Genomic DNA, 13,823 nt, shown 5'->3' on the forward strand with positions numbered 1-13,823 from the left:
TGTCACACATACCATTGAAAAGTCAGTATGTCTCTGTACTTGTCAAGAATGAGTTCAAGATGATGATAAGTTTGCTTTAAGTAAATGGCAAGAGTTAAATAAACTTTTAAAGAATATATCCAAATTAACAAAGGTTTGTTAGCTCAGAAGTAAAGTAAATTTTCCTGTCTGATGGAAAGGAAAAGGATCTTTGAAGACCCCAAACCTATTCTTCAAGCTGCACATCAGTCAAACGTAATATTATGTCTTGGATAACCTGCAGTTGCTGTGACCAGATGATCTTTTCTACTGGAAATACTGCATTATTTATTACATTCATTTCAGTGGCAGCTATTTCCATTGTTTGCATACATATTTAGAAATAAATCTGACATCATTGTTTTAACCATTTGCTATTTTAGATATAATTAATCTCTGCAAATGTAGGTTATTTGTACAGTAGATAAAGCAATGAAATACGAGCAACCATATAAATTTTCCACTCGGAAAAATTGTAAAGATCATTGTTAAAAACAAGGCAAAGTTTCCTCAATTACAATATCATATTAATTCATCTGTGCTGGTTGCTGTACGTAGTAAACTCATGTAACAGTCTGTATGAATTCAGTCTGACCTTGAGCACTTACAGAAATTTCATGTGTAACAGCTTAAAAAGAACCAAAATTCTGTTTGTGAGATCTCTGCCAGAAGTCATGGTTATGAATAGCAGCAATCTTCAGATCAGGCTCTTAATGAGAAGTATCACAAGAAGAAAAAGTGTGACATCAGAGCTATAAAATAATGATCAGAGACTATAGTACACTTGGAATGTTCTCTTTTTATTTTAAATATACCTATTACAATATGTTGTTAGGCTTATATAGAGCACTATTATTTACATGATTCAGTGTTTATCCTTTAGGGAGAATTCCAGTGCTCAATAAATAAGAGTCAATGAGCTGCTCGTTAACCATCTTGGAATCAGTGTTTCTGAAATATTAATTTCACATAAATGGTGAAAGTCTTTGAAATAATTATGGTTACCTGTAGTTTCATTCAGTAGGTATCTTCAGCCTGCAGTTAAATTATGTTGAAAACTCTGACATAGCTATAGGTAATCAGAAGAAAGTTCAACAACAACATCATACTAAAAAAATACCACAAAACATCAGTGGTTAACCTCTACATTTTTCAGATGCATCTCAGGGTGATGGTAGTGTTCAAAGGGAAGAAAAAAATGGTTTTTGGTAGACTCCCTGATATAAAATGTCTAGATCATGGGGCAAAATATACAATTACTAATAAATAAAAATTACAGCTTTTTACAAGATCTTTCAACATGGCATCTTAAAATGTACCTGAAGGTAAGAATGGTTTCCACTGTTTTTACTAAGATTCAATTTGCCGTGGTTACTTTTTCTTACACATGAATTTGTGCATTATATATATTATGTAAAACACATAAAAGTTGTCTGTACAAAGAACATCATTAGCTGGGAACATGAAGAAAGGGTTCCTGACAGATCTCACTCAATGGTATTGTGTGCAAGTTCAAATGTAAAAGAAAGGGACTTTGGTCCTGATCTTGCACTAGCACAATAAATGTAGTCCCCCACATGTCTCCATGCACAGAACTTTCCCTCCCTGCTGAGATTGTCCCAGTCCTGCCTTGACAACCACCCATTTTCATGTGACCCATCACAGAAACTGAGTTTGAATCAGGACAAACAGCTTGTTTTTTCCTCTTAATCCTCATTAATGTACCTCAGAGGTAAAGTCCATGGCCCATTATTTAAGTGACTGAATATCTATGATGTTCAGGTATGGCACACAGTTTTGTTTCCTCAACATACACAAAGACAGCAGGGAAATGCAGCTCATAACTACCAGGCATTTATCCTAGAAAATGTGACATTGTCATCATTATTGGACTAAAAACTTATGTTTATTGACAGTGTGCCTATTTTTCAACAAAACACCATTGATTTTAGTAGCATTACAGTTTGGCAAAGAATCGTTTCTGAATTATCTCTGTTACAGATTTGAATCTCTGGCACATTTAAGACGCTCACCCACCTATTCAAATAATATTTTAAAGCAAAATTAATGTTTGATATAAAATAACAGTTGTGTTGCAAATGTGGAAAAATAGCCTACAAAAAATAAGTATAAAAGTGATCTCAGATTTATGAATATGTTTCATATAAACAAGTCCAGGTGAATAATCTGTGTTAGAAATGGCCCTTTGTGGGCTCTGTCACAACAGAACATCACATTTTTCACAGTTTACAATAACACAGTTAGATTCACAATGTAATGACACCTTATATCAGAAAAATAGTATTTTACAAACTATACATTTGGCATCTATTTTTAGATTTTTCTCTGTTTCTTGTTCGGTTCCTTTTTTATTTTTTCCTTTTTTTTTAAATTTTCTTACAAAATAGTGCAAAATTACGGTGCGTTAATAGAAGATTTTGTAAATCCTAATAAAAAGTCAGTATACTTTATTGTTCATTCACTGGAAACAGTTTGGCACATTAGGATTTTGTATAGATTGAAAAGCTTCTCACTTCTTTTCAGTGTGTCCACAAATTCTTTAAAACATTAAATTACACCAAGGGAGTTAACTTTCCAAACTTTTTAATCTCAGTTCTTATATGTGTTACAAAGCAGCAAAGAAAATGTAAGTTTTGTAATTAACTTATTTGCCAAACATCATACATCAAGCTGGCTTTTCTTATGATGTTATAAAGAAATGGATTGATGGGAACATTTTCCGTCTGGTGACTGCTAAAGTGCTTATTTATAGTTTCAAGGTTAGATAGCAAATTTGCCCCAACTTTATATATATATCTATTGGTTTACCATATATCTTTCAAATTTTGCTATCAAATATGTTTCTATATCTGGATTCAACCAAGCAATATCAAGCCAGGGGGATAAAGTTTCATCAAATCCTCTTTTCCACTGGACTAATTCATAATAAAGAATAACAAACAGTCATTTTTCCTGCCAATTTGCAATGATTAAATTACTTCCTGCTAATTAATTACTTGAGAATGCTAATGAGGAGTTCCCCCAAGTATCAGTAATTCATTTGCACAGACTGGCACCACACCTCAAAAAAATGCTAATTCTCTTATAACTTGGAACAGCAAAGTCTTCTGCTTTCCCATAAGCAGGCAGGGTGTAGGCTACAGGAGTGAGAGTGTCTTAAGCCCCCCTGTGAATGTGCCATGAAATGCACAGAGGGTGTCAGATGAGTCTCAGCTGCATTCTTTGCCTTTCTTAGCTGAAAGCAGCAATGCAAAACCTGCGACTGCAGAACCACCTGCCAGGGGTTGCCAAACTGTGATCTCTACCAAACAACTCATAGTTCAGGCTGTTAACCTGGGGGTGAAAGTCTCTCTGCCATGTGAGCAAACCTCTGAGCTATTCACTGCACAGAAGCTGTTGCTTTCAGTCAATTTGTAGAGAATATGGTGACACAAAAGATAGCCAATTAATTACATTTGCAACAGAGTAATGAAGTGACTTCCTCCAGTACAAAAACTGCTGGATGATGTCTCTAGGCCAAGCTATTTCTCACAAGTTGATGGTTTTATCATCTGTATCACCCTGTAGCAATAGTGCCATGAATTAAAATTTCCGCTGCATTGTTTATTTAATCAATTTATTGGTATTTCTGTACCTTTTATGAGCGTATCTAACTAGTATGCTTTTTACATTGATTCTCTGAATGCAGAGTTGGCCATAGCACTGACTAGATATTCAAATATTAGAAGGGAAATATCCACGAATAAGACAGGGTTTTTCTACCCAAGTCATTTCACCCTTGGCTCAATCCCTTGTTACTAGCATAGGAATCTCCCAAATCACCTGCCAACCCTGGTAGATTTGCCTAAGCAAGAAGCAAAAGATAAAATTGAAATAAGTATTATGTATGAATCATATTGATTGATTTATAAGATTTTCAAATCACTTTTATTAAAAACAAACGAAAAAGCTAAAACAGAACTGTCAGCCAAACTTAATGAAAAAGCCCACCAGCTGGTAGGCAGGTATACAAATACTTCCCCTGGACTCTGTTCTTAATGACATACTAGATTTGACCAAGGAAATACTTGAGTGTTTGTTAAATTTTCATTGCTAGGTTTAAATAGGTCAGAAGCTTCCTTGTCAGCCTACACAGAGACACCTCTTCCCACTTTCCACACACAGTGATTACTCACAGTCTCACCTAGAATGAACCAAATACTTTCCTCAGAGGAAAAGCAGGTATGGCTGAGACTGCCTCTGTAGGGCACAGCAAGTCCAGATTTTAGGACATGGCCAGGTTTTATGCTTTCATCCTTGGACAGGCCTCAAAATACTATCTCAGCATCCTCAGGCACTCTGGCTTCTTCTGTCACATAGAAGTTCAGCGAGCCTGCATAGCACGGGCAGATTGTAAGCTGAGGTGCTGTGATCAGGGGATGGCCTGAGGTGGTGGAGGAGCAGAAGAGCTGGGCCAAGATGTATTGGTTAGACACTAAATCAAAATGAATCCAAGGGTGTTAGTGCGGACTACTCCCTTAGTACTCAGCCAGTCCTTACCCACTACAGACATGATGCAAAAGAGGCTGCACAAGTTGGTCTCTGATGTCTATAGATTACAGTCTTTGGCATAATTCCTAAAGGCAATGAAAACAATCTCTGGAGCCCCAGTGCACTGAAGCATTTAAGATGCTCTTAAAATTAAGCACATGCTCGAGTCTCATGGTCATCTGCATACTCTTAAGGTCTTTTTGTATCATGTCCAGAAAGTGTTGCTGCATGAGGACTTATAAATCAAATAAGAAAATAAGAATAAAGATCCTTGAATCTAGATAAGATATAGAATTATCTTACTGACAGACTTCTCTCTTCTCCTGAATGTTATTCTGCATCTAATAAAAAAGATAATACAAGGCTAACAGGAATTCCATTCTTGAATAAAAAGGAGCAGTTATTGGTTATTTAACTGCTTGTTTAGAGATGGGAGAAAATTATGTGGGTTTTTTTTTAAGTCTATTTTGAGAAAAAAACCATGAGTGTCCAGAGAGCATGTAGTTCTTTATTGTGTTCAATGGTGTCAGTTTCCCATATCCTGCCCAGCCTGCATGAACTCTACAAAGCTCCACATTTATGTTCTCTCAGTCCAACTTTCATTTTATTTGATCAGTTTCTTAAAAGACAAATATGTTGCTGGATGTCTCACACTTTCAATGGGCCTCACTCAGGCTGCTTGCTCACTGTGGTATAGACATATGGAATGAGGCCTTCAAAGAAACTGGCAACAGGATTCACTAAGGAATGGGGATCTCATACGAAGCAAGATCTGCTGTGGACATTGTCTATGAAATGAAAGGAAAAGTGCTTTAGAAAGATCTGCTGCCAGTTTTGTCTTATACCTCTTCACATTCAGTGGGGTAGCAATGCATGTGCAGTTAGTATTTTATCTGGTTTGGGTCTTATTTTCCACTCTGAGAAAAGCAGTAATGTTGATAGCTCAGTGCATGACAGAGAGCCTAAAAACATCCAAAGTAAGCCACTGTAAAACAAAGAATGGTGATTCCCCTCTGTCTTCTCTCACTGCTTAGTTAACTTGGGATGAGTGCAACTCATGATTGTCGTGGGCTAGCAAACAAAAGAAACGGAATGTCTGAAAGAAATTTCTTGAGAAAACAGTAAGAACTGGTGTGATTTCCCAACTTCTAGTTCACTTTTCTGGGATAATTATTTTCTTTTGCCAGTGCTACCAAAGCAGAATACCTATTTTATCTAGTTCCTTCCACAGTTGCTTAAGTTTGCTCATTTTTTTTCACAGTGATTTGTTATTTGAGTGTCTGTGCTTGCTGCTCATGTAGAGTAGATCACAAAAGAAGCACAGACCTCACAAAGCTGAATGTCAGATACAGACTGGAAGCAGCCTTAGGTGAGTTAAGCGTCTAGGCCTAGGTAGGCAGCCTTTATGCATGCATGGAGCACAGACGTTTTGTATCCGTTGCTTCACATCATTTACTACATAGGCTGAACATGCCCAAAAATGCTTCTTCTTCTGTCAACAAAGATATTTCTGTCCAGAGCTGCTTAAGGTCTGATACTTGCAGATCACCTTAAAATCTTCATAAAAAATTGGCTCAATTTTGTTCCAGCACTTACTCTTCAAGAATGCCAGTGAGGCACTAGGGTCACGTATATTTTTTAGGATTTGGTAATGATTCTTATGCATAATTATTGATTAGATTTCTCTCCTGTTTTATTAATCTTTGAAGCAATTTTAGCAATGTTTCCTGAATGAAATGTACACAAGACTTTTGTGGAGCTTCTCTTCTTCTGAAGAGAGCAACACTCTTTCCTGTTCCATCAAAAGACTTTTACATTTCTTAAAATTCAGTCTGAGATTAGCCATGATGACTGGATCCTGTGATTACACAGGTAAAGACATTACTTACCGGATTAAAATTCAGTGTGTATTTCAAAACTTTCCTGTGTATACACTGACCAATATTTGTAGTAACACTTCATATAACTTTTATATGCTTGCTTGTTATTACTATAAGGATTTATAGCTGAACTTGCTGCCAAGAAACCAGTCTGAATCCACCTAAGGCCTTCTGACACACAGAACAGCTCTCACAATCTGAAGCGAGGAATGGTTGTACACATTCACCTTTCACTGAGGTCAATGCAAAGGACTTCCAAATTCCAGCACTGAGGGAAGCAGGTTATTGAGCCAAACCAGTGTATGTTCAGTCACTGAGAATTTCACAGTCCTCCTTAAAACAAAATGTCATGATGCCCTGTAGGATAGACTATAAACTATAGCAACTTGCCTTTAAAATTATAAGATACTACTCATATTACATGCACATCAGAAGTTTGTTTTTAGAAGACTCAGTTTCTCTGTATTGCATTAATTTTCAAGGTAAGCTTATCTTACTGCATACTAGAATGCTGGTGAGTTTAGGTGATTCACAGTATATTGAAAGCCAGCTGGATCAGAACACAGCTTTTAAAACCATAGGCAGAGCAGAAGTAATTTTATAACTTTTCCATAGGGTTTTGAGTTCTATAAATTTAACTAATTACTCTTATAGCCTTTTGTGTTTCTATTCCAGCCTGTAATAAGTCCCACTGTCTTTTGCTAAATATTTGTAATTTATCTCTCGCTTCCTTACTGCAGCAACTTTTTTGTCTGCAAATTTAATCTCTGTTACTTGATTGAGTACTTTGCTTGATCATCTTATAATCCCATAAGCAGAAGTCTTTCTAGTTTAACTTTTTTCTTTTTTTTTTCCAGTAGCAGGTGTGATTTGCAGCACTTTGACCTGAAAATCCAAGCTGATTTGCTTTTATTTGATACCAAAATATACCCATACATTTATGTCATTAAACCAACCTTGTATATATGAATATATATGGCAATCAGAAATTTGTCTTAGCTGATAGAAAGAAGTAGTAAAATCAAATTATACATGTTTGAAGAAGACATTTTAAACAGTTATGACAATCACCACAATTTTGTGTTTGCTATTAGAGCAAATGTAATCTTAAAAACCTGCTTATATTATCAAATATTGATAGCAGTTGTTGCTCTGAAGAGTGCATTTTTCATATCTCTCATACAAAACATTTTCAAACCCCCAGATTCATTAGCTTGGTAAATTGAAATATTATATAGCAGCCTGATACTTATTTACTGAATTTCAGCATATTTCTCCCAGAAAATTGACTGCTTAGTAATTTTTCCCCACACTTATGTGTCATAACATCAAGTTGTCCAGCTACAGTTAAAATTCAACAGATTTTTACGGAATTGGGGGAAAATTCATTATTATTCAAGAAATTATATGAGAGAGCTTTCTAAAATTTCTCAGCATACTGCTTCTAAAAATCCATTATTACCAGCTGAATTCAGTGCATAAGGCTGATGTAATCAAACACCTTTTTAAAAATGTTTATCTCAGTGTAATACTACTTAAAGCCCTGGTTCAGATAAAAAAAACTTGAGATATATTGAAGGCAAAGGGTGTGCTGCATTTGAATACACTCAAAAATTGGATGAATCTGGGTTTTGGTCACCAGGATTGGTCATTTTTTCTAAATCTGACTTCTCTTTTCTTCAGAGAGTAATATTCCTAAAGCAACATAATGGGACCATTTGTTAGGAAACCTTTTTAGAAACAAAGACTATCCACTATTCTAATACATTTAAAAAACTATAGTTCTAGGTTCATTACCCTTAAAAAGGGGGCAATTAATCACACTTCCATAATGTTAGGTATTGTACTCTACTGTGCTCTTAAATGCAAGGTGAACATATGAAACTTTACTGTCTTTTGAAGTACTACACACATTTCTGTCTGGAACAACAAATTATATTTTAAAAATTTTCTCTGGCATTTAAAAATTGTTTCCTCATTTTCCAAATAGGTTAAACAACAAAAATAATGTTAAAAATAAAAAAAAGTTAAAAATGACTACAAGTGTAAGATTGGGACATGTTTCACAGAAAATGTGGAAAATTTTGTTTCAAATTTATAATAAGCAATCAAAAACTCTTCAGTGCACATAATTAGTATCTCTATTATAATTTGAAACTGAGTACTGATGACTGCTGCTGATGGTCTTTTAAAATCTCTTACAAAATATAAATAGGATAGCCAAAGAGAATAACTGATAAACCATGAAGTGAGATTATCTTTTCTTCCTTTTTTTTTCTCTTTTCCTTTCCTCTCCACTTGGACAGAAGTCCTTTCTGGCTTCTTCAAAAAATACACACACACCCTGCCACACACACCCCACAAATTAATTCCAAAACCATTTTTCTAAATTTCCAATGGACTTGTATTCCTGGTGTCTTTTCACGTGATCACAAGCAAGACATGCATGTGATTCCCAGAACCTAGGAAGATGCACGGAAAAATCCTTCTTCCAGTTGAAATAACTAAGATACATCTTGTTATTTTTGTCAAGCATCAGAAGATATTCTGCCAGCTCTCTGGGGGAGAGAAAATCTTCCACATGTATGAAAGAGTCTGCTGGAATGTAATTCTCATAATTTTCTCTGGAAGGGCCCAGTACAACTGGTACTGATCCAGCCAGAAGAGCATTGTAGAGTTTCTCAGTAATGTAATCTTTGTGGATTGAATTTTCAAAGGAAAGGTAGAATTTGCACGTGGAGATAGTTGGAATCAAGTTTTTGTCATTGACGTAGTCTCCGAAGGCTTGCCCATAGGTGTGGATTTCAATGTATTTGCTAAGCTCATTGTAATACTTGACTCGAGCGTGCTCAGGGTTCCAGTTACTCACAACCCAACAGACCAAGTTTTCCTTACTTGGCACTTCAAACGTGAAGGAACCTGTGCCAACCATCATGAAGCCATAAGGCACCTGGATATCTGAATCACGCCGGTAAGTCAGGGTTAGGTTAAAAAGGTGTTCAATGCCACTCTTTTGTGGAGTATGAGTTGGAGACTCCAAGTTCATCCAAATCCACTTCTGGAATGGTGGCCTGGCTTGCTGAGGTAAGTTAGCCAGATCCCAGCTAATGTCCCTGTGGTGGATGAGGACAGCGTGGGATCTGTTATAGAGCGAGCGGTCAATAGTCAGATGGCACCCGGGGATGTTGAACATCGTTTGGCAGGATGTTAGATCGAATGTCTGACCAAATGGCCAAACCCAGATCAAAACAGTAGTTTCATTGAGATTATCAGTTTTGGAAGAAAAGAAGTTCTTCATTTTCAATACTGAACTGGCTGATTCTATAGGACCAGAAATCCAGCTATTTGTTGGTTTGATATAAATTAATATAAATGCCATGAAACAACCAAGGATAATGAAGATAATAAAAAATGGCCGGAAAATTCCTTTAGATGTCGATGTCATAATTTGCTCTGAGAAAAAAAGAGGAAGAGAAAGAGAGACAATAATATCAGGTATTAAATTGCATATATACATCTTGTTAAAATAATCAGACATCACAATAGCTAGAACTTCAATAACACTGAACTGCAACCTCAGAAATTTCTTTTGAATGGAGAGGGCATAGTCTCTTGCACTCTGTGACAAAGTGACAATATTTCTCTTCTTCACATTAAAAGCTCACTGACAAATTAAAAGCAGGATTTTAATACGTCTCATACTTGGTGAATCAGTACATATTGAGAAGTTTTTTTGGCTCAGAACCTAGGCCAAGCTTTTGGAACACAGAAGACAGACAAAATTACCCTTTAATTCTATCCCTGTGTCTGCATAGAGGATAACATGCTGCAGATTTGTTGCATCTGTATTTGTGTGAATGTGGAGGACATAGGATTAGAGGATTGAAAAAAGAAGGGACTAGAACTTTAATTGTGTAATCAATAAGAGTCTTATTAGAAAACTAGTTTATGTCTGCTGGCTACATAGGGATGAACAGTCATGCCTTCTCCAGGGGACTCCTAAAATACCTAGGAGTATTATATATAATACTATATGTTATAATACCTAGGGGAGGAAGCATCAATAGAGGGTTTCCCTATGCAGCCACGTCTCATATATTTCCCACATTAAAAAAAAAAAGAAGATAAATTAATATAAAATATGTTCTTGTATATTTCATTTTGTTTTTATGTGTTTAAAATTAGAAAAAGTAGAGATATGCTGCATTGTTATGAGGTATCTTTTTTTTCCTTGGGGAGATAGGGCTGAGAAGTTCATATGGCCTCCTTTGTCCTTGCTCTAGTTGTTTCCTCCTGAGAGAAGTGATCAATCTCTTTCCAGAACTACTCTGCCATATGGTTCTTGCAAAACCTAACAATCCTTGTTAGGGGTTGTTAATTGGGAACCTTTGATCCTGAATGTAGCCCTAGAACTCACAGATGTTCTAAAACTAAAAAAAAGTTAACCATGCAGCACCATGGCACACAAGGGAAAAGGAGGGGAAGTCAGTTACCAGGAAACAGTATTCTGAACATACTGGCATGCTGTAGATTCCACAATGTATTACAATTACTGTAAATGTTTTTTTTTACTTTCCTTTTCTGCACATCTTTCAATTATTTGTGTTTTGTTTTCTTGGCTAGATAGTGCCACAAAAACAATTTATAAAAACCACACCCCTATAAATAGAAAACTATATAATATTATATATATGTATATATATATACACAATCAAAGTCAAAGAAAGCAGGAAATGAATTTCAGGACTTTAAAACCATTTCCACAGCTCATCTCTTCCTACTATGAAATCAATTATTAAATTCAGAATGAAGACATGGTAGAACATGATTCAGAGGTCCACTAATAGCACATAACTTTGCTGCCTTTGTGAGTGTAAAAACTGATGAGTGAGTGTAGCACTACAGTTACCACAGAAATGTCTTCACATTCATTGCTGAGGAAAGAAAAAGGAGTGAACATCATGCTTAGCTTTGCTCTAACACTATTTCTAACAAGAAAAGGGGATTAGTCACAACATCTCCTGGTTTTGGGAAGATGGATGGTCTTAATTCTGGTTTTAGTTTTAGTGGTGGGTTGAACTTGTCTGTCTGTCAGACCCACCCATCCCTTTCTCACTATCTGTCCTCAACAAAATATGGTAAGAAAATAAACTGAAAATTAGGTTGAAGTAAGGATGGGAAGGTCACTTATCAGTTACTTTCATAGGCTAAACAGGTTAATCTTGGGGCAAAATAATGTAATTTATTGCCATTTAGAATAGATTTATATAGGGAGAAACAAAGACAAATATTAAAATAAATTTCCCCCCTTTTCTTCCCAGGCCCAACTTCCTCGTTCATTCCCAACTCCTATACCTCCTACCCACCCCTGAGCAGTGCAGGGGCATAGGAATGCAGGTTTGTGATCAGTCCACAACTATTGCTCTTAGCTGCTCCTTCATCCTCATACATTTCCCTTCCTTCAAAATGACTCTTATTGCATCCTATGGGAAGCAATTCCTTCAGGGGAAAAAAAAAACCTTAGCTACTAAATGGGCTGTCCATGGGATGCTGTTCCTTCAGGACACATCCTCCTGTGGGGTCCTCCCCAGGCCACTGTGGGCTGCAGGGGAATCTTTGCTCTAGTGCCCGGAGTACATCTTCCTATCCTTCTTCTCTGGCCTTGCTGCTCATAAGGTTGTTTCTCACGTTTTCCCCCTCATTCTCCACTGCTTGTACCTTTTAAATACACTTTCCCAGAGGTGCCAACACCTTGGCTGCAGGGCTTAGCCATGCCCTGCAGTGGATGTGTTGGGATATGCTAGAATTGGCACAAAGGTGGCCCTGGCCACTCTTTGCAGAGGCTGTCTGGCATGCCTGGGCACAAACACCTCCTACAATTATATAAAATATATCCTATGCCGAGTTTGGTGCTTTTGTCTAGGCCCTTTTTCTGAAAGACATAATTTAGCAGGCCCTCTCTGATTTTTGCAAAATGATCTGAGGGGAGTAAAGGAGGGGAACAGCATGTCCATGGCTTTTCCACTTATCCTCATCAGTTTAAATCCCTTTGAAAGAAAAATGAGGCTTTACAGCAACATTACATTGGCTTTTTTTTTAGCCTGTGTTGATTGTTGCTTGAAATTATGTCTAGAAGGAAGAATATGACCTATGAGAACCTAAGACTGCTTCCTTGCCTTACTACGGGGAAAGTGAGAATAGGACCTCTAGGGAAGAAGGGATTTAGGTTGAACAGCTCTAGGAGATGCAGCTCAAGGAAAAAGCAAGAGGCTGAGCTGAAATCCATGTAAAGCTGTTCTTTGTTTCTGTGCTTCTGAAAGCAATACACAGCATAGGTATAACTTATCACTGAACAGAGAGTGTGAACTGAGCTTGAACAATAGATTGGGACACATTTATTCACAGGACCTGATAATTTTCTAGGGATTAAAAAGGATGATGAAAAATCAGGAAAGGATTTAACATTGTGCCTTGTAACATAGTCACTCTCCAGTTAAAAGCCTTTTGACTGAAGTCTCTGACAGGGATTATTTTACCCTAAACTCATCTGCTAACTAAAAACAAACCCCTGCATCATCACATGATGACTCTTACTACATAGGAAATGACCAGATATTATGTCTTTGTGCTCTGCCTCAAATTCTAGTTTGACCAGACTCTTGCATTTGTGTAGGAATCTTTTGAAATATAGAGCTAATGTGAGGGTAATCACTTGTGGTTTGTCCTACCTCAAGTATCAATATTAACATCTGACCATTCTAAACAGATGAGTTTACCTATTTTTGTCTCTTCTGGGTTGATTTCATCTCCTAGCTTTGCTGACCTATGAATGCATGTCCCCCTTCTGATGTGGGATCGTGGTTTTTAGTTTTTGTCTTTTACCAAAACACTAATCTACATCCAGGATGTATAGTCCTTTATAGTCCTGTAACCTTTGGATTCAGAGAACTAACCATTCATTATACAGTCTCATGGATCCATTAGATGTATTGGCATGCTTTGCTCTGAAACTACTGCTAATGGGATGGTGGAAAAAGGTTCTAACAGCAAGACCCATTAAAAAAATTGAATGAGAGACTTGCAAAGAAGCAGAGGACCAGAGCAGACTCCTAAAAATACCACTTAGCCATACACTGAGGAGTTGTTCAGGATTTTTTTATGGAATTCTATTTTTGTATTCCATTTTGTGGAATACAGTAATAACTATTAAGATGTATACTGGGAATGGAGGTGATTTTTTCATGATGAAGTACTAACAGAATCAATAATTTCTGTGCTTCACAAGGCAGATTGAGGAACCCATGGAATGGACCAGCAAACTCTGCTTTCATGGGTTTTGGGACTGAGTCCTGGGCACAGTCAGGCAGCAGTAAG

General features: G+C 36.7%; 1 protein-coding gene across 8 annotated transcripts in view; it reads right to left on the reverse strand.

Moving 5' to 3' along the window:
- Positions 1-797: 797 nt before the first annotated feature.
- Positions 798-13,823, reverse strand: part of FUT9 (fucosyltransferase 9) — a 106,616-nt gene continuing 93,590 nt past the window's right edge. For all 8 annotated transcript variants that reach the window (XM_039729940.1, XM_039729894.1, XM_039729922.1 and 5 more), the window contains one exon: positions 798-9,902. In XM_039729940.1, coding sequence (XP_039585874.1) covers positions 8,815-9,894 — 1,080 coding nt within the window. In that variant the 5' untranslated portion in view covers positions 9,895-9,902 and the 3' untranslated portion in view covers positions 798-8,814. The remainder of the gene's footprint in view (positions 9,903-13,823) is intronic.

This window comes from Passer montanus, unplaced genomic scaffold (genome assembly GCF_014805655.1).
Source record: "Passer montanus isolate IOZ18808 unplaced genomic scaffold, ASM1480565v1 scaffold11, whole genome shotgun sequence".
In the NCBI taxonomy this organism is placed as follows: domain Eukaryota; kingdom Metazoa; phylum Chordata; class Aves; order Passeriformes; family Passeridae; genus Passer; species Passer montanus.